Raw genomic sequence first — 20,269 nt, forward strand, 5'->3', positions numbered from 1 at the left:
GAACATGTGCCAACCACACGTAGGGTGACCAGACAGCAAGTGTAAAAAATCGGGATGGTGGTGGGGAGTAACAGACGCTAATACAAGAAAGAGCCCCCCAAATCTGGACTGTCCCTATAAAATCGGGACATCTGGCCACCCTACCTACAGGGAGGGACAGATCTCCAGGGGCGAGCTGGGACTGTGCACCTGTGCCTCAGGGCAGCCCAATGGCTGACAGGTGTGATGCTTAAAGGGCAGCGCATCAGCCTGGTTGGCATTGACGTGCACTTGGAATGGCGGGTGTTTTTGAGGCTGTCTTTGCTGCAGCCCAATTTCACGCCCAGAAGGAAGGCGGGGGGGGGGGCTCCCTGTGTAGTCATCCTGCTCCCCTCAGAGGGAGAGAGATCAGGCTGGACCCCTTGCCATCAATGGCCGCCTAGGCCTCTGGGCCGCAGAGAGGCCCGAAGCCCCCCGGCCGGCTCCATCGCTCCCCGCCCCCGTCCCTCATCTCTCCCCCCCCGGCCGGCTCAGCTACTCTCCAGGCCCCACCCCTCTCACCCCCCCCTTCCCGGCCGGCGCGCAGGCGCAGAGTCCTTCCCCCTGCCGGCGGGGCGAGCTGCGCGCAGGCGCCCTGGTGACCGCCTGCCCGCCCGGCGGTGTGTGTGTGCGCGAGAGAGAAGATGGCGGCGGCGGGGGCAGCAGCGTGAGGAGCCGAGCGGACGCCGAGCTCCCCATTGAAGCGGGGGCGCCATGGCCTTAAACAGCGCCCAGGTACTGCCTAGCCCCGGGGCCCGCCGGGCGGGGGGTGGCGGGGGAGCCTGGCCCGGCCCAGAGGGGCTCTTTGGCCCCGCCGGCCCAGGGGAAGCATGCTGCCCAGGACTAGGCCCAGGGTGATTCTGCAGCCTCATTGAATCTCCTCAGGGGAGTGGCGGGCCCTGAATCCCCCCGGGGCGGGGTGGCCGCCCGCCCGCCAGCCTGCCTGCATGCCTGCCTGCATGCTTGCCTGCTCTGATGGGGAGAAGGGACCCTGGCCCTTAATCGCAGGCGTTTCACTGCGGGTTGGTGCGGGGAAGGGGCGGCCTCCTAGGTGTCCTTTGCGAGATGTTGAGATTCCTTCTCCCTCCAAGCCTGGGTGGGGGCGCGGGGGGGAAGGAGGCTAATGGGCTTTTTGCGGGGAGGGGAAGTGATTCTATAATGGACAGGGAATAAGGAGTTTGGGGTTTAATTTGGGTTTTCCCCTCTTCCCAAACAAACAGTAGTGCATATGCTGCAAAGGGCTGAGTAACGAGATTAACATGGGCTGCGATGTGTGCGAAAATCCCCGTGTGTGTGTGTGTTAAACCAAGCAAGGTATCAGTGCAGGGAATAAAAATCCTGCATTTGGGATGTGTGTGTAATAAACCAGCCAAAATATCTGTGCAGGGAATAAAAATCCTTAGCTTAGCTAGGAAAGAAAAATCCTTAGCTTAGCTAAGAAAGTTAGCACTTGAAGGAAAGTTAGCACATGAGGCTTGATTCTTTGGTCCAATCTCTAAGGCGTAAAAAAAAAAAAAGCAAATGATTGTATGGGACAAGTTGAACATTCATCACTTTGCGTGTGCAAGTTTTGTCCCCAATCAAAGTTTTGGGGAATCAATATGCTGTATTGGCAGATGTGTATTTTAAAAAACGAAGTTTTATGCTTGATCAGATTAAGCATAATACAAATAATAATAATATGCTGTTTTACTTCTTGAAAAAATATTTTAAGAAAATGAAAGTGTTTAGTGCAACGTGATAATGCATTAGTTGTGTGGCATATTTTTCTGAAAGTCATTCATCAAAGTGTTTGTGTAGTAAAAGTAGTGAATTAATGGTGATGGCTGTGCTTTTTTTTTAAAGCCAAGAATATACTTCTTGTCAATCTTGATTTTTGAGATGGCTGTTTTTGTTTATACTTGAGTGCTGGAGGCAATTGGTCTGTGTGGCCTGTTTATCTGGTTTTAATATTTATAATAAAACATAATGGTTACAAAGTTTCTTACCTTTAATTTCGTCTGTAAGCAGTCTATGGGAATTAATATAGTTTTGTTTTTCACGTGATTGATCAAAATATGATATTGAACAAACAGAATACAACATATACCATAATGAAAATCGAGAGAAACTCAAAGTTAAGCTTTAAAGATTTTTGGACTCCCTTCTACCCCATCCCCAAGTGAGTAAAATAAGCAGGTGCAGTGCAAAAGACAGAAGTTCAGATTTTCTTGATGGAGAATGAGACATTTTTTGCATTGATGCTTAGTTCATTAAGTCTCTCTCTTTTTTTAATGCAAAGAAAAAGCACACAACTGATAATTTACCTTTATATTGTAGCAGTTAAAGTGGATTATACATGCAGCTTTGCTCTTTTTCCAATATACACTTTTCACAGTGAGTATCTTCAGGGCCACTTAACCAACTGTGGGTAGCACTATTGTTAGTGTGACTATTCTGTATAAACTGAAGCATGTAAGTCTTTGCAGGATCAGGACTGAAGTTTGTGTATCCTTCGGAAAATGAACTTGCAGATTTTTATTTTTTTTTAAATCAATCATCTTGGCACTTTACAATTTTCATCTGCTGATATTTGTTTATTCACTGTCACTCATTACTTCTGAAGATACTCTAGTTTTTTAAATGTTTGCTTAAAACTCTTATGAGCATGTACTGTTATAATCCAGTTTTGCATATTGTTTTTATTCTGGCATCACTGTAGGTGCAAGTGATAGTATTTTAGGATAGCATGCTTTAAATGTTAAAGTAGGAAGAGAATATTATTTGGGAGAAAATAAATTTGAGTTTATCCTCAGGACTGCTCTTTCCAAAAGGAGATCCTGAAGAGAAAAAGTTCTTTACATACTCGTGGGGTGGGGTGTGTGTGGAAATGCAATTTTAGATGTAGATGTGATGGGTTTTTTAGTGAGAGTATGTTTTGATATGACTTGTCTGTTAGTATGAGTCTACATTGATGATTTATTAACACATTATGTGCATACCATCATGAAGAGACCCAGTAAAGGTATAGAGCATTTATTTTTCCATGTGACTATGAACTAAATTTGTTTGAGAAATATTTGTCTCCAAGGAAAAGTTCTTCTGATTCTCTGACTGTTTTGGGAACCATGAAACATGCAGTCTGTTTTCAGCAGAGCAATGTCATCATCCAGAGAGTTGAACTTTAATGGAATGGAGAAAGTGTATACACTGGGCTTTAATTCCATGTTTACTATATTTTTATTTCTGTTAAAGTGATAGTACATGATATTTTTAAAGGAGTATCTTGAAATGACAGTTTTGACAATGTGCTGTACAAAATGCATTTCAGAATATCCCAATATAATTCAAATATACTTGTCACTTTTGGCTTTTTTATTTAATCAAGCTATTTCATAATCATTTTAATCAAACACTTAAGTATAGTAGAGTGACAGGAGTGTTTATGGGTGTGTACTTCCGAGCACATTTAAAATCTGTTAGATTTTTTTTTCTCTCTTCAAAGACAGAACTTGAAATAAACCTGTTGCATCACTGCTGGAGTCCTGTATACTATTACCGGTATTAAGCTTTGTTTTAACATTAGCTGTGTTTGAAACTATATTACATTAAGAGAGTTTAAAAAATCCTACTCTTAAAATAAATTTCATTCTTCAGCAAATGTTAGAAGTTTCTTTATTGGCAGTATTAATACACAGTGCTAGTCATGAATGCTAGGAACAGCTCCTATTTCTGTTTGTTTTCTTTATCTTTTTAGGTGGAATTAGTTGTATGACAAACTTCATGCATAAACCTTGTGAAAACAAATTAAATGGGGAAAGGGATACAAAAGTGGGATGAATCATTGCTTGCTTGCTTGTTCTTTGACAAGATTAATTTAGTGCCATAGAAGTAACTAGAAGGAAATTTGTAACTTTTTCGGTTTGCTGCCCCCCTTCCAAAAAAAAAAAAGTCTAGACTACAGTACTGGTTCAGAGACCTTTTTTTACAATTGCTACTGCAATTTGCTTATTTACTGACTTTTGTAGTGTCAGTTTACGGAGCCTGTTTGTTGCTTAGACACACTGCTACCTCCATCATGTAACTGTTAGAAGTAATTCTAAAGTTGAAGGGGGGGGGAAGTAATGCTTTTGCATATAGATAAAGTGTGCTGTTCAGTTTCTATTTGTTATGATACATGTGCAGCATGCTGTGTCATACAAAACAGACAGATCTGTTTGTAATAGAACTTGCTGGCCTTGGGCCATTGGATTATAGTCATTTGTCACTTTAATGCCATTTCAGCAATGTAGATGTTCATTTACAAAGAATTACACATGCTAGAACTGCAGTTTTTCTTCTTAGTGGAAGTGCTTTATTTGTGACCATTCAACATACAATTTAGGATTAAGGAACATTGTACAGAACAAAGGTACTTCATAGTAGAAAACCCTCATGGTATATTTAGATACATTTTAAAATTGGGATTAGAAATCCATATTCCTGTTTAATTACTAGTTTCTTATTTTAGTGAATAGGACTGTACAGACCTTTTGGGTGATATTACTAGTGGTGGGTCAGTGTTTTCTGGGATGGGCGAAGGAAGGGGACAAGGGGTAGAACCTTTTATTTTCCCATTTTGTCTAAATAGTATAATAGGATTATACTGTTTTAAATTACCTAAAAGATATAACTTTGTACAAATCAAAGTTATTGCTAATATGTAGATTTGTTTGTTAAAATTAGTTGAGTTATTGTGCTAGTGAAGCACAGCAGTGTGTGTTTGATTATTAGGTACAGCAGTCTTAATACCTAGTTTATTTGGAACATCCTAACATCACCATTGTATTCTGGAGTTCTCTACTTCACTGGGGCTTGAAATAGCCCAAATTAGTTAACCTTCAGAGCATGCTGCAAGGCCTCTTTTCCTCCCTTGCTTAAACGGAGATGGGTAAGGCTGGGTGATCCTTGGGAGATTGTTTTGGAGGGGCTTATTAAAATTCTGTTGTGTGTTCAGGAATGCATTTTTAAAAGATTGTCGAGCCTACTGTGGATTTTTATTTTGTAGTATAGGAGAAATGGAAATAAATGTTTAATAACACTTTGTGAAAGTGACACTGGTTGTAGTTCTTAATCATGTAAGCAGTGATGTAAATCTAAGGAGGATGTGGTTGTGGAATCAATTTCATAATATATGTTAAAATTTAATTAACCGAGAATCAATAATTTTCTATTCTGTAGCTATGTTTTATTTTGATAAGTGTTGGGGATTGGCCCAACTATTTTGGAATTCAGATAATAAACTTTAAAAGGATTGCCAGTCTGCAGTTCACTATTGTATCTTGTTACCTGTGCACCTCTCTCTGCTGCCATTAGTTTGAATATTTGGTTAATTCATTTGAATGGAATGTTGTGATCTTCCTGTACAGCACATCATGAAGCTAGGGCAACATTATCACTTCGGAAAAGGGAAAAAAAGTACTAAAAGTTTATTTAAATACTTTTAAAGTGGGGAAGAGGATCTGGAGGCCTTCAAAAAGAGGGAGGAGAAGAATTTTATAGGAAAGCTCTCTGTATAAAAAATTCTAGTTTTCAAACTTCCTCTAAAGGTAATGTGTGGGGAAACATTTTAAAAAAAAATTATGAAAAGATTGAGTTCCCTCCAATAACAGTGTGCATGGTAGATGCTTTTTAGGGTATTGTTTTGTTGGAACTGGGCTAAATATCCTAGAATCACAACAATAGTGCAGTGCGATCTGTATTCCCTGAGTACAGTGGAAAGGATTTTTCATTTCATACATCACTTAAAATTTACTGCAGTAATTTCACAAAGTTGGGGCATCTCCTCTTAACTCACAGTTCTTTTCCCATTGAAAGCTACATATTTGTCATGGATTTACCAGTATTATTACAATCCATATTAGAGTAAAGAAGCTGTACATCCTTCACAGAGAACTTTATTTGTGGTGAAAATCACGGCATTGAAAACTCCTTGTGATTGTTTCTCTGCAGACATCAAAACAATTTTTAATCCAAAGCAGTACCTAGTGAAAAAAGGCCATTGTTATCGTGATGTGTATTTTACTGTTTTGCCATAGGCAGAGCATTGATCTTTACATATTGTGAAACTTAAAGATTGTTTATCCACATCATGCTTTTATTTTTAACAGTTTAACAAAATACTAATACAAACTTATTCAAGTCTTCAAATGCAGTATGTGGTCACCAGAAACTTACACTTTTGTTTTTAAAGCTACTGCATTTCTTTTGCCCCCAAGGCATAGATCCTGCACTGCAGGATTGAAATTTTGCTGCACATGCACTCTTTTACTCTGCCCTCAATTGTTTTTTGGCCAGTTGCCTAGCCCAGTACAGGTCTGAAATAAAGGAACAGATTCAGAGCCAGCCACACTTCCGGTCTTGTGAGGCAGGAGGTAATGGGAGCAGAACGCAAACACAGGGAAGTGAGGTGTTTGTAAATTTTTGCGTGGTGTAAAAGTACCAAATTATTCTAGAAAGGGCATGGGGTGGAGTGAAGAGAGAGACGAAAAATGAATTGCCTAATTTTAAGGTGGAGGTTGGATTTGTTTCAGCTGCCTGCCTAATGGTATTTGTTTTACAGCAGCACTTATAGGCTTCAACCAAGAGAGGCACTGTAGCGAGACACAGTAAAAGACAGTGCCCAACTTTAAAAAATTACAGTCTGAATAGATGAGCTGGACAAAGGGAGGGGGAAACAAAGGCATATAGCAGTAAAGTGACTTGTAGTACAGCAGGTTAGCGGCTGAATTGGGGGGTAGACTCTGGATCTCTTGAGTCCCAGTCCAGTGCCCTATCCACTGGACCATGCTGCCTGTAGTAGTGGTGTCTGATTGGACTGGTAATAAAAGAAAGTGAGAAATAATGACCCTGTAGAATGGAAATCCTCACTCCCTCTCATCCCTTGTCTCCTCCAAAAAAAAAAAAAAAAAAAAATGTAAACCACTGCTGTTTGAATTTCTGGTGTGTGATCTATTACTATTCACTGAAGTAAAATCCTAATGTAAGGCGTATTGAAAATCAAATTAAAGTTATAAATCTTTTAAAAGAATTATTTAAATTAGTTATGTGCCCATCCACCATTAACTGAAAGAGCTTAAGACAGAAAATAAATATAAATTAACATTTACACAATAATTTAAACATTTTTGTATTGTAGTAGGGGAGAACTGATTTTACTGACATCATCTTGGGATTACAAGCCACAACAAAAATAAAGTACATAATAAAACCATACAAGAGTGAAGAGGAATAGTCCAGTTTCAGAATATAAAAAGTAAAACTGTAAGAGTAAAATTTGCTTAGTCACCCAAGTTCCAGTCTGTCTTGGCAAGTTTGTCTTTTATTCACAAACAAAACTGGATTCTGGTGGTCACCTCTGCTACTTAGATAGGCAGCTCCCTAGCAAAATTGGTTTAAGGCACCTCCGAAAGAAGAGCTTACCTTAAGGTGCCTGAGATACCGTAATGTTGCCAGGAGCCCACTCCCCCAAGTTTGCTTTGTTAGGGTAAAGATAATGAACATGTTATCATGATTAGTACCTGTGGTTGTTATATAGAGGCCATTAAGGGTGATTAGTGTCATTGCTGGGGTTTGTTGTTATCCTCAGGTTCCACAGAATTGTTACTGATATCAACCATGAAAGCAGTGTAGTGCAGAGTGCTAATTAAGTTATTCTGAAAGTATTCTTTCAGTTGATTTTTCACTTCATGTAGTTTCTGTCAGAAGCCTTCTTTGGGCTGTAGCTGTCACATTGCCTATTATTACTTTTTTTTCATATTCTAAATCTTTCTTAAGCAGTGCACAAATACAATTTAAGGCACACTGAGGTTTCATTTTTCATATCACCTCTGAGTGGACTAGCAATCAGAATGGAGAGTGTGTGTTATCGACACTACAAAATCCAATCTTCCAGTCAGCTAGCTTGCCTTCTCTATCTCTCTCCCAACCCAAGTGTCACCAGGAACAACAGTTTTATGATCAGAGCCGAGGTTGCCAGACTCTTTGCTTGTGTGGCCCACGTTTTAATACAAAGATAGTCTCATTGATCTCCTGTTCCTTTACATTACTGTGGATGACATCCCCTTTGGTTCATGATGGCATAATATCTGGTGGTGGCTACAGCAGTTGCCTACATGGAAAAGTATTATTAGGAAAGTATATCCTGTTTGAAGCTGTATCTTGTGCCAGTTTAACAGCTGGAAATATGGAGGAGCCAGCAGTATATGTCACTTGGCTTTCTGTGGGCCACCAGCAAGTGCTCCACAGACCCCAGCTTTGGACTATCGTGATTGTGTTGGGAAGACTTCAATGTGATCAACTTACTGCACAAGTTGCTGCAGTGACAGTTTGGAGCCACAAGTATTTAAGCAAGACTTTGCACACCGTGCTTTGTATATTATTTGACAGTGCTTCATAATGACTTTTTGCATGATAGCCACTGTTTAAAATGTTATTAATTGTAGGCATTTTCTCATCTAATGAAGGCCAGAAAATAACTCTTCTAAAATCAGTTTAAGCACAAGGCTCAGTACACCCCATATACTTCAGGAGCAATCAAAAGTTGTACATACTGATCGTTGGCAAGCATGAAATCAGAAAAAAAGTTCTTATTCACCGAAGCCTTATTAGTTTAGTTAGTATCCTCCAACTACTTGAACTAGTGTTGTGTAAGTAACAATGTTAGTGATTCTTGTACTGCTGTTTATGAAATAACTGTAGATCTTGCTAGGAGGTCTTTTTAAAAGTGGATTTGAAACCACAGGAGAAAAGGACTATGCTGACTTCACAGTAGTAAGATTAAAATATCCAGAAATCTGAATTATAGTTTTGAAGCGTTGTGGCTGTTTTACCACTAATAGCATTTTAGATATCACTATCTAAAATAAAAAGTAAAAGGAGGACTTGTGGCACCTTAGAGACTAACAAATTTATTTGAGCATAAGCTTTCGTGAGCTACAGCTCACTTCATCGAATGCATTCAGTGGAAGAGAAGTTACTCTTGATAAAGATGATAAACTGAGTTGTCTGACATTTCCAAAATCTAGTCCTCTCCATTCTTACATTCTTATTGGAATGTGCAAAAGGGACTAGAAAGATCTCAAGACAAATAAATTCCTATAAGAAAAACATAAAGGAAGAGTTTAATATGCCAGAAAGTTACAAAAGTGGACAGTTTGTATACATTAAAATAGTTAGGCTTTCTACACTACAATGTTAGGTAGGTGTAAGTCACTTTGTGTCAGTCTATTTGTGCATGTATCTACACTCACGTTTGTCTCCAGCTGATGTATGCAGCCTTTTACAGCAAGACAGTAAAACCACCTTCCCGAATGGCATAGAGCCATGGTCAACCTACTGAGGTTGACACAGTGGAAGTATAGATGCTGCATGACTTGTCAACTCTACCTGTCCACCAACAGATGTTCCACCATGCCCAATTCCATGCGACAGTGATCACTCTGGTCACATTTTTAAACTTGGCTGCCCAGGGGCTAGAGACTGGAAACTGTTCCCTCTTTAAATTCCTTGTGTTTTTGAAATTTTTTTTCCACGATTGTTCGCCTTGTTGAGCACACCTAGTAGCTCACCTTTGTTGTGTGCAGCTGCCCAACCATGCTCTCAGGCCTTATCTACACTACTGCTTAAGTCAGTATAAGTTAATTGGTTTAACCAGGGGTTTAACCTCCTCTCCCCGAGCAATGTAACTTACATCGCCTTAGTGCTGTGTCAGTGGAAGGCGCTCTCCCATCGACTTATTGCATCTTCACCAGACCTGCTAAATTGACGCTGCTGCATTGATTACAGTGGCACCAATTTAGCACAGTAGTGAAAACAAGCCCTAAGAGAGGTACTAGACACATTCTTGCCTGGATTAGACAGGAAGTATTGGATCTCCTGGACCTGTGAGGAAAAGAGGCTGTGCCACGCACAGCTACAGCCCAGCCATAGAAACATTGACATCTATCAGCAGGTTGTATGGGGGATGCAGGCGGAGGGGTATGACAAGGATCAGCAGAAATGTTGTGTGAAGGCGAAGGAATTTTGTCATAATACCACGTAGATCTTGTGCTGTGCTGCAGACCTATCACTTCTATAAGGAACTGCATGCCATACTTGGCAGAGACCCCACCAGCATCCTGCAGAGCACCATGGATATGTTGGAAGACTGAGACAGAGACTCCTGCCATGAACAGCCAGGGCTGGGTGGGAGGAGATGTGGCAGGGAACTCCAGCCATGCAACGATCCAAGACCTGTTTGAGACGCCTCCACAGTTTAGCCAGTCCCGCCAGGCAAGTGCAAATGAGCCTGATGAAGGGGAAAGGAACTCTGGTAATTCTGTGCATGCAATTTTCCTTATAGTATTTAAATGTAAAGATGGTGCCCAGCCTATCCACATGTTGACAAGACAAAATGTGAAGCTGTTTACGTACAGAGGGATAAAAGATCTCTTGAGAGATCTTGATTAAACTTTCATGGGGATGCGCTGCAGTCTTTTCCCAAAGGTTACTAGGAATGTCTATCTTATTTCTTCCTCCTAATAGGATAGTTTCCCACACATCTCTGCAATGAGTTTGGCTGGCAACATTGCAGTAAACAATGCAGCATATGGGGCCTGGCAGCTTTGGGATGCCAGTAGCAGCTGTGTTCTATGTTCCTTTGTGACCCTCGGGAGTGGGAGATCAACTAAAATCACCACCTCCAATGAAAAACAGTGCCAGTATTCAGTGCCATTGTCCTGTATTCATACCCATGCGATAGGGACCAAAATTATATAGCTTCATGCAATAGAAAATCCTTCTGCACCCTTTCCTTGCCGTTGGGAGACATACTCATCATGGCTGGGGCTGGAGAGCAATACTGTGTTGAGTTGCTCCAAAACTGAAGTGTCAATAAGCATTTCTTATTAAAATTGTTTATGGAAATAAGGGAAAGGAGTTTTGAAACATTCCCCTTTCCCTTGTGATTTTAAATCCAATGGTACGTATGTCTGTTTTTTTATCAGCAGCTTCTGGCATGGCTGCCTTGAGGGGTGCCCCCCCCATGCCTGCAGAACGCCTAGCCCTGAGGATGAGAAAGAAGAGGACTAGGGAGGACGTGTTCTGTGAGATTCTGAAAGCCAGTGCTGCATCGAACTGTAAACTAAGGACTTGGAGGGCCACTATGACTGACAGTATGGACAAAGACAGGACAGGAAAAAGTCTTAGAAGCCCCAGCAGGAAAAGGAGAGGGAGATGCACCAGGACATAATGGGGCTTCTTAGGCAGCAAACCCAACTGCTGCAGACACTGCTTGGCCTGCAGATCCAAAAATCCTGGACTTTCCACCTTTTGCTATCCCTGGGGTACTCCATGGTTGCTGCTCCCTACACCACTCAACGTAACGTGGGATCATGGGGTGCATTCTTATCCCTACCACTCCACTCCAGAGGACATCAAAGAAAGCCACAGCTTCCCATACACTGACTTGTGAGAACCACAACTGGTGCACGTGTAGGCACAATGGACTACCTTTGTGTACTCAAATGAACACAATTTTAAATTTTCACTCTGTTCAATTATATTAAAAACTTGTAATAACATTGGCTGTGGATTTTTTTTAAACATTGATTTTTCTGCCCTTTTTTCCACTCTATAAAGTTCTGGTTTTGGAGACTCAAATTATCTTTATTCACAACAAATATTGCAGAATGCATAGCAGTCATCAAACCAAACAGTAAATACACATTGAGCACCGCAGACTTCATAGCTTCACTGAAGCACCCAGCCATGTTTTGTAAATGTACAGCAAGCACCCCAGAATTCATAGCAGCACTCCAAGCTCCAGGTTCAGAAAACACTCCAGCATAGAACACTACTGTAGCTGACAGTTAAAGTGCTCTTCCAAAGCCTCTGTCAACTGCATAGCTCCATGTTCAGTTCTTGTAATGCCCCTTATATCTGGCTGTTCCAAGTCAACAGGCAGCTTCTCCACTTCCACCCTAGTGACAGCTTTCCCTCTTTTGTCTCGCACATTTTCCAGGAGGCAACATGTAGCTATAATCATTGGTCTGTTTTTCTCCCTGAGATCCAGTCTAGTGAGTAAACACTATTAGCGTCCCTTCAGTTTACCAAAAGCACATGGAACAGTCATTCAGCAGCTGCTCGAGCCAATAGTTGAATCTTTCCTTGGTACTCTCGAGATGATCAATGTAGGGCTTCATGAGCAAGGGGCAGGCTGGCTCTCCCAGAGTTACTATTGGCATTTGATTATTGCCAGTGGTAATTTGGCGGTTGGGAAGTGTATCGCTGCTTGCTGCTTTCTGAACAGTCCTGTATTTTTAAAGATGCACACATCATCCACTTTCCCTGAGCAGCCCGCATTAATATCAGTGAAGCTTCCCTGATGCTACTTTTCTATGGTTATGCAAACATTGGGGGATCATTTGCTGTTGATGTACTCTGGGGCAAGGCGGGCTGGTGCCAAAATTAGGGATATGCATGCCATCTGTTGCCTTACCATAGTTTTGGAACCCCATTGCTCAAATCCATCCACTGTGTCTTGCACATTGCTGAGAGTCACAATCCTACATAGCCATGTTAATCGTCTCCTGCTAACTAATCACATGACAATGGACCCTAAATTGAATTTTCCAACTCCAAAATGATTTCCCACTGACTGGTAGCAATTTAATGTTTCAAGCTTCCAGAGTGTGATTGTCACTCAATTCTCCACTTTCAATGCAGCTCTTATTAAGATGTCCGTGTGCTGAAGGGCTGGGGTGAACTTGGGGCACTGATTCAGGCATTTGGCCTTTCACATTCAGAATTTATGCAGCTACTTCTTGTCATCCCAAACATGCATTATGATGCAATCCCACCAGTCAGTGCTCATTTCTCGGGCCCAGAAGTGGCATTTCACCATTTGCAGCTGTGCAAGAATGCCACCAACAACCTTAAATCGTTTTTCACTGTGTCCCTCAGCAAACTGTCCTAGAAGAAATCCTCATAGCCCAAGTTGTTGAAATACTTCCTGGTGGTCTGCAAACACAGGAGAATTGTGTGTCCTGTATTTGCAACATTTATGATGATAGCCCAGAGCTCTGTGGGCTCCATGCTTGTCAGGGATGACAGAGACCAAAAAGTGTTTTGCAGGTTTTTAGGACTTCTATTAAAAAAAAAGGTGAGAAAATTATTGGATATGGATGGAATTGTGGGGTGGAGTAAGTAGAATGCTGGAAACTTTACCACTAGCTCCCAGAGATCCCTGGGCAAGTCATTGCTATCCCATAAAATATTGCAAAATATCTCAAAAGGCATTGTACTGGATGTCAGCGCTTGCCATACTGCATTACCTACCTGTGGTACATGGCACTTTACATCAACACAAGCACTCCTGGTGATTATGTGCAGCTCCAGTGCAAGCAGCCAAGTATGCATGCACCTGAGCAATACATAAACTTTGGCGTCTATATGGCAACATAAATTGCATCGACCAAAATTTGTAGTGTAGACATGGCCTTAGAAAATTAGATTTAAAGCCCGTAAAACTTAGTTAGTAGGGGTCTTTCATAAACTGTTAAGGTAGCCCCCCCCCCAATACAAACACACTTTTTTTTTTTTTAAAAAACAGACTGCCATGTTTTTACTGATAAACCCTGAATATGTTAGTAACTTTATATTATCCTCTTGTAACTTGAAACATTGTTGAATCTCTTGTTGGCACTGTCAGTGTTTAACAAATAGGCATTCACTACATGTTTAGGGGAGAAAGAATCCCAGATCTGCTATTAGACTATGGAATTTTCTCCCAAGGGAAGTAGTAAAACCCCTATCGTTCGGGCCATTTAAAATAGAGAAAGCTTTTGTGAATGCACATTAGTAAACGTGCAGTAGATAAAGATACTGCACTGACCATAAGATAAGAAATTTAATAATTATTTAAGCCGTCGCTAACTTTATTCAAGCTCCATACAGGATCAAGATAAGGAAGAATATAAGGGTTCTCTGATAATCAAAGTGCTGTTTACATTGCCAGACTCCCCTCCAATTTTTCAGGCCAGGTATCTCATCCTAGAATTAGGAGTGTAAACAAAGTTAGTGAAAGAGTAAATCCCACTTTTGTATTAATAGATCCATAGCAGTATATCCCTTAAAAAGCAAAATACTTCCAAAGCAAAATACTACACTGCAAACAGTTCTTCCCCTTGGAGAGAGAGGATGAGAATCAACATCTCATGATAGATGTTGGTCATGTTGCTTAATGCATCACTGGAAGATGCTTGGATACTGTGGTGATAAGAGCAGTGTAAGAACCTACATAGAATTACACCCACACAAACTACAAACTATGTGATAAGAACATTAAGGTTGCAAAGTCAAACACTCAAAAAGTTAGGAATTGCCCCTGTGGATTGATTTAAATCACAAGCAGGAAACCTCAATTTAAATAATAAATTTTAATCTTGTTTTGCATTTGTAATTTTTAGTTATTTTCGAAAAGAGATGTTGATTCCTATTGGGTGGTATAATTTGGTATTACTTGTTGCAGACCAGGGAGGTTATATCTACACATTTTATTTAAATAATTATATAGCTTAACATACATTTATTTAGATTCTTATTTTTTATTAGAAAATTATGAATGATGCATTTCTTATTTACTAGATTAAATTCTTACTTATGATTTGTGTCAAGCTGCATTTGAGTGGAAGTTGAGATTCAATTAAAAATGCACAAAATTCCGTTTTAAAGTTGTTTTTATTAGTTCCATAAAACTACCTAGAAAGCGCTAGGTACGTAAGAGAAAAACAAGTTTATCAAAACATGTTTGCATTTAAAACTAACTAAAGTAGGTAGTTAAATAAAGGAAGTAGTATGTGTAATTACTGAATTGCACTGGTGTTTCTATTCACCACATCCTTCAGGATTTTAGAATTGGTAGAGCTCATCTTCTTACCCTTCATTTTTATTCATAGGATGAACAGGTTGAAGAAAAATAAGCTTTCCTGCTTTTTCAACTCCCGTTTGGTTTTTCAGTTTTGAGTGAACTAGTTGTTGAACTGAACTAACTGAAATGAGGAAAATAATCTCTCTGTACCTGCAGAGCAGGCTACTATAATCAAAAGATGGTTTAGCACTTCCACAAAGTCTGATTCTAGGTGCTTTGCCAGTGACTTCCACCAATTACAATCTACATACCACACAGACTATGCTGACAGCTTGTGCCACACGCTCTCAAAGAAACTGCAGAACCACCTGATCAACATCCTCTACAGCAAACAGGGAAAGATTAAGAATGAGCTCTCAAAACTGGATACTCTCATAAAAAACCAGCCTTCCACACAAACTTCCTCGTGGCTGGACTTTACAAAAACTAGACAAGCCATTTACAACACACACGTTGCTTCTCTACAAAAGGAAAAGGACACTAAACTATCTAAACTACTACATGCCACAAGGGGCTGCAGCAATGGTTCCCTTAACGCACCCAGCAATATTGTTAATCTATCCAACTATACTCTTTGCCCAGCAGAAGAATCTGTCCTGTCTCGGAGGGTCTCCTGCCCCGCCACCCCCACGAACATGGTACAGTTCTGTGGTAACCTAGAATCCTATTTTCGACGTCTCCGACTCAAGGAATATTTCCAACACACCTCTGAACAACATAATAATCCACAGAGACCTTTCTACCAACACTACAAAAAGAAGGATTCTGGGTGGACTCCTCCTGAAGGTCAAAACAACAGACTGGACTTCTACATAGAATGCTTCCGCCGACGTGCACGGGCTGAAATTGTGGAAAAGCAGCATCACTTGCCCCATAACCTCAGCCGTGCAGAACACAATGCTATCCACAGCCTTAGAAACAACTCTGACATCATACTCAAAAAGGCTGACAAAGGGGGTGCTGCTGTCGTCATGAATAGGTCAGAATATGAACTGCTAGGCAGCTCTCCAACACCACTTTCTACAAGCCATTACCCTCTGATCCCACTGAGGGTTACCAAAAGAAACTACAGCATTTGTTCAAGAAACTCCCTGAAAAAGCACAAGAACAAATCTGCACAGACACACCCCTGGAACCCCGACCTGGGGTATTCTATCTACTACCCAAGATCCATAAACCTGGAAATCCTGGGCGCCCCATCATCTCAGGCATTGGCACCAAGACAGCAGGATTGTCTGGTTATGTAGACTCCCTCCTCAGGCCCTACGCTACCAGCACTCCCAGCTATCTTCGAGACACCACTGACTTCCTGAGGAAACTACAGTCCATCGGTGATCTTCCTGAAAACACCGTCCTGGCCACTATGGATATAGAAGCCCTCTATACCAACATTCCACACAAAGATGGACTACAAGCCGTCAGGAGCAGTATCCCCGATAATGTCACGGCAGACCTGGTGGCTGAACGTTGTGACTTTGTCCTCACCCATAACTATTTCACATTTAGGGACAATGTATACCTTCAAACCAGCAACACTGCTATGGGTACCCGCATGGCCCCACAGTAATCCAACATTTTTATGGCTGACTTAGAATAGCACTTCCTCAGCTCTCGTCCCCTAATGCCCCTACTCTACTTGTGCTATATTGATGACATCTTCATCATCTGGACCCATGGAAAAGAAGCCCTTGAGGAATTCCACCATGATTTCAACAATTTCCATCCCACCATCAATCTCAGCCTGGACCAGTCCACACAAGAGATCCACTTCCTGGACACTACGGTACTAATGAGCGATGGTCACATAAACACCACCCTATACCGGAAACCTACTGACCGCTATTCCTACCTACATGCCTCCAGCTTTCACCCAGATCACACCACACGATCCATTGTCTACAGCCAAGCTGTACGATACAACCGCATTTGCTCCAACTCCTCAGACAGAGACAAACACCTACAAGCATTCTTACAACTACAGTACCCACCTGCTGAAGTGAAGAAACAGATTGACAGAGCCAGAAGAGTACCCAGGAGTCACCTACTACAGGACAGGCCCAACAAAGAAAATAACAGAACGCCACTAGCCATCACCTTCAGCCCCCAACTAAAACCTCTCCAACTCATCATCAAGGATCTACAACCTATCCTGAAGGACAACCCATCACTCTCTCAGATCTTGGGAGACAGGCCAGTCCTTGCTTACAGACAGTCCCCCCAACCTGAAGCAAATACTCACCAGCAACCACACGCCACACAACAGAACTACTAACCCAGGAACCTATCCTTGCAACAAAGCCCGTTGCTAGCTGTGTCCACATATCTATTCAGGGGACACCATCACAGGGCCTAATCGCATCAGCCATGCTATCAGAAGCTCGTTCACCTACACGTCTACCAATGTGATATATGTCATCATGTGCCAGCAATGTCCCTCTGCCATGTACATTGGTCAAACTGGACAGTCTCTACGTAAAAGAATAAATGGACACAAATCAGATGTCAAGAATTAGAACATTCATAAACCAGTCGGAGAACACTTCAATCTCTCTGGTCACTCAATTGCAGACCTAAAAGTTGCAATATTACAACAAAAACAGACTCCAGCGAGAGACTGCTGAATTGGAATTAATTTACAAACTGGATACAATTAACTTAGGCTTGAATAAAGACTGGGAGTGGATGGGTCATTACACAAAGTAAAATTGTTTCCCCACCCCCATCTCCCACTGTTCCTCAGACGTTCTTGTCGACTGCTGGAAATGGCCCACCTTGATTATCACTACAAAAGGTTTTCTCTCTTCCCCCTTCCACTCCCCCCCCCCCACTCTTCTGCTGGTATTAGCTCATCTTAAGTGATCACTCTACTTACAGTGTGTATGATAACACCCCTTGTTTTATGTCCTCTGTGTATATAAATCTCCACACTGTATTTTCCACTGAATGCATCCGATGAAGTGAGCTGTAGCTCACAAAAGCTTATGCTCAAATAAATTTGTTAGTTTCTAAGGTGCCCCAATTACTCCTTTTCTTTTTACCAATTCAGTGGTTTGACTTCCTTTAAAACTTCAGCAGAGCAAACAGATACGGTTTGAATATTTTTATTTAATTTAAATTAATAGGTTATAGTAATGTTAGACCTCAACATAGGCTGTCATAATATCAAATTTAATTTTAAATAGGTTTATTTTTAAAAAGAAAGATGCATTGTATTAAAATTGGGATTTGAAAAATTGCCTGTGCAACCTATATTTGCCCCTTGGTGCTTATACATTATGGTGATGTTTAATTACATGGTCATGTACTGTTTTTCCCCCCACAGAACTGCTTCCTTTTTCAGAGCAGAGATGCTATGGTGCTCACTTAATGAGCAGTGTATGCAATATTTTGTATTATCCTCATTGTTCAGTGTGTGGCTCCATGCCTTATTCACTGTACACTATTCAGACCCTGCTCTGGGGACATTAATTGCCTCATGGGTTTTTTTTATGGTCCTCAATACTATAGTTTCTGGGTACTTCACAAACATTAATTTATTTTCTGAACACCCTGGTGAGATGAGAGAGTGGCATTATGTCCATTTTGCAGAGAAAGAACTGAGGCACAGAAACGAAGGTCAAAATTTCCATTAATTCAGAATGCCCAATTTGAAATATCTAGGACCTGATAACTTAGCATTCATATAGTGCTTCATTTGTTGAAATCAGTGGGAACTGTACTTTGAGTTACTGCTGTGAATATGGTGCACTTCTGTAAATCAGACCCCAGGATATCAAGTTGGTTACCCAACAAGAATGTCCAGTTCTCCAGGACAGCATTCAGCTTCCTTAACTATCAGACTGTATCTTTGTCTTTCTGCAATCCCCTGCCTCCTTCCCTAGACGCCTTCCAGCATCTGCTACAGATGAAGCAGGGCTGCTTCCTTTATGACGCAGACCTGATTCATCCCCAAAGTAAGATTCAGTGAGCAGACCTTTGCCTTTTGAATTATGACTGTTAGTAAGTTGTCATTTTCTGTGTGGACTAGTACTGAAGGGGATGTAGGCAGAGGTGCTGTTTGCCGGAGGGTTTCACAATATTTACTGACAGTAGAGGAATGGTGAGATTCAGGAATCTTGGTTCCATCCTAGTCTCTGGAGGGGAGAGTTTTCTCTAGTAGTCACAGACTCTCTTCTGCCTGTTCCCTCCGAAGCACCACACCTGCCCCATCCTGTCCAACCAGTCTCCTCCCAATCCAGTCTGCTCTTCTACCACTGGGTCCTTGTGCCAGTCCTCTTGATCTTTGGGAGAGGATTGCAGGGTACCTCCATGAAAGTTTAATTGAGATCTCAGAAGGATTCAAGGGATATCCCTGTATACATAAACTGCTCTATGTAACCTCCTGTGCATAACTCTAGAGGGAAACGAAAAGCAGATAACACTACTTCTCTTTGTTGTACCACTAGCTCTTCTGGTATGAGTAAATTAATGAAAAGTTGATAGCTGTGTCTTATTAAATTGGGGGCACCATCAGTACATCATTGTTATGGGAAGTACAATTACACACTTGCCCGAGGTTCTTCCGCTGTATTGGGTTCGCCCATGCTCAACTGCCAGGACCAACTGGACGGCAGGAGAGTCTGAAACAGGTTCTGGCTTGCAGCATAGCTGGACACCCCAGTCAGATGTCCCCCTATTATCCTCCTCCACCTCCTCAACCTTGCTGTTCATGCCAGGATCCTGTGACTCAGCTTCCTTGGAGGTATCCATGGTGGTCTGCAGGGTGGTAGTGGGGTCTCTGTCAAGTATGGCATGCAGCTCTTTGTAAAAGCTGCAGGTCTAAGTTTTGGTACCGGATCAACTGTTGGCCTCCCTGGCCTTCTGACATGCTAACACAGTTCCTTCGCTTTCATGCGGCGCTGCTGCTAGTCCCTGTTGTACCCCTTCTCCTGCATCCCCCTTGCAATCCGCTTAGAGATGTCCACTTTTCTGTAGCTTGTCCGTAGCTGTGCTTGCACAGGTTTTTCTCCCCACAGGCTCAGGAGATCCAGTATCTCCTGTCTACTCCAAGCTGGACCAGATATGGATCATGTAGTTGGCATGGTCAGCTGGGCAGTTGCATGCAACAGTGAAGAGCTGCTAGGTGTGCTCACCAAGGTGGACAATCAGGAAAAGGCATTTCAAAAATTTGCAAGGCTTGTAGGAGGAGGTGGGGGGCTTCTAGTTTCCATGACCATTGTTCTGTGGATTTCACAAGTGTGACCAGGGGGTCAGTGTCTGGCACTGAGACAGCTGCTTGGAGGACTGTTTGGGTCAATGTATGTTATGCATTTTCTTTACTCTTGT

General features: G+C 41.7%; 1 protein-coding gene across 4 annotated transcripts in view; it reads left to right on the forward strand.

The window, feature by feature from the left end:
• The first annotated feature begins 629 nt into the window (after window positions 1–629).
• The window catches only part of USP10 (ubiquitin specific peptidase 10), a 74,406-nt gene continuing 54,766 nt past the window's right edge, over window positions 630–20,269 (forward strand). For all 4 annotated transcript variants that reach the window (XM_077830714.1, XM_077830716.1, XM_077830715.1 and 1 more), the window contains exon 1: window positions 630–753. In XM_077830714.1, the coding sequence (XP_077686840.1) occupies window positions 733–753 (21 nt within the window). In that variant the 5' untranslated portion in view covers window positions 630–732. The remainder of the gene's footprint in view (window positions 754–20,269) is intronic.

This window comes from Eretmochelys imbricata, chromosome 12 (assembly GCF_965152235.1).
Source record: "Eretmochelys imbricata isolate rEreImb1 chromosome 12, rEreImb1.hap1, whole genome shotgun sequence".
NCBI classification, from domain to species: Eukaryota; Metazoa; Chordata; order Testudines; family Cheloniidae; genus Eretmochelys; species Eretmochelys imbricata.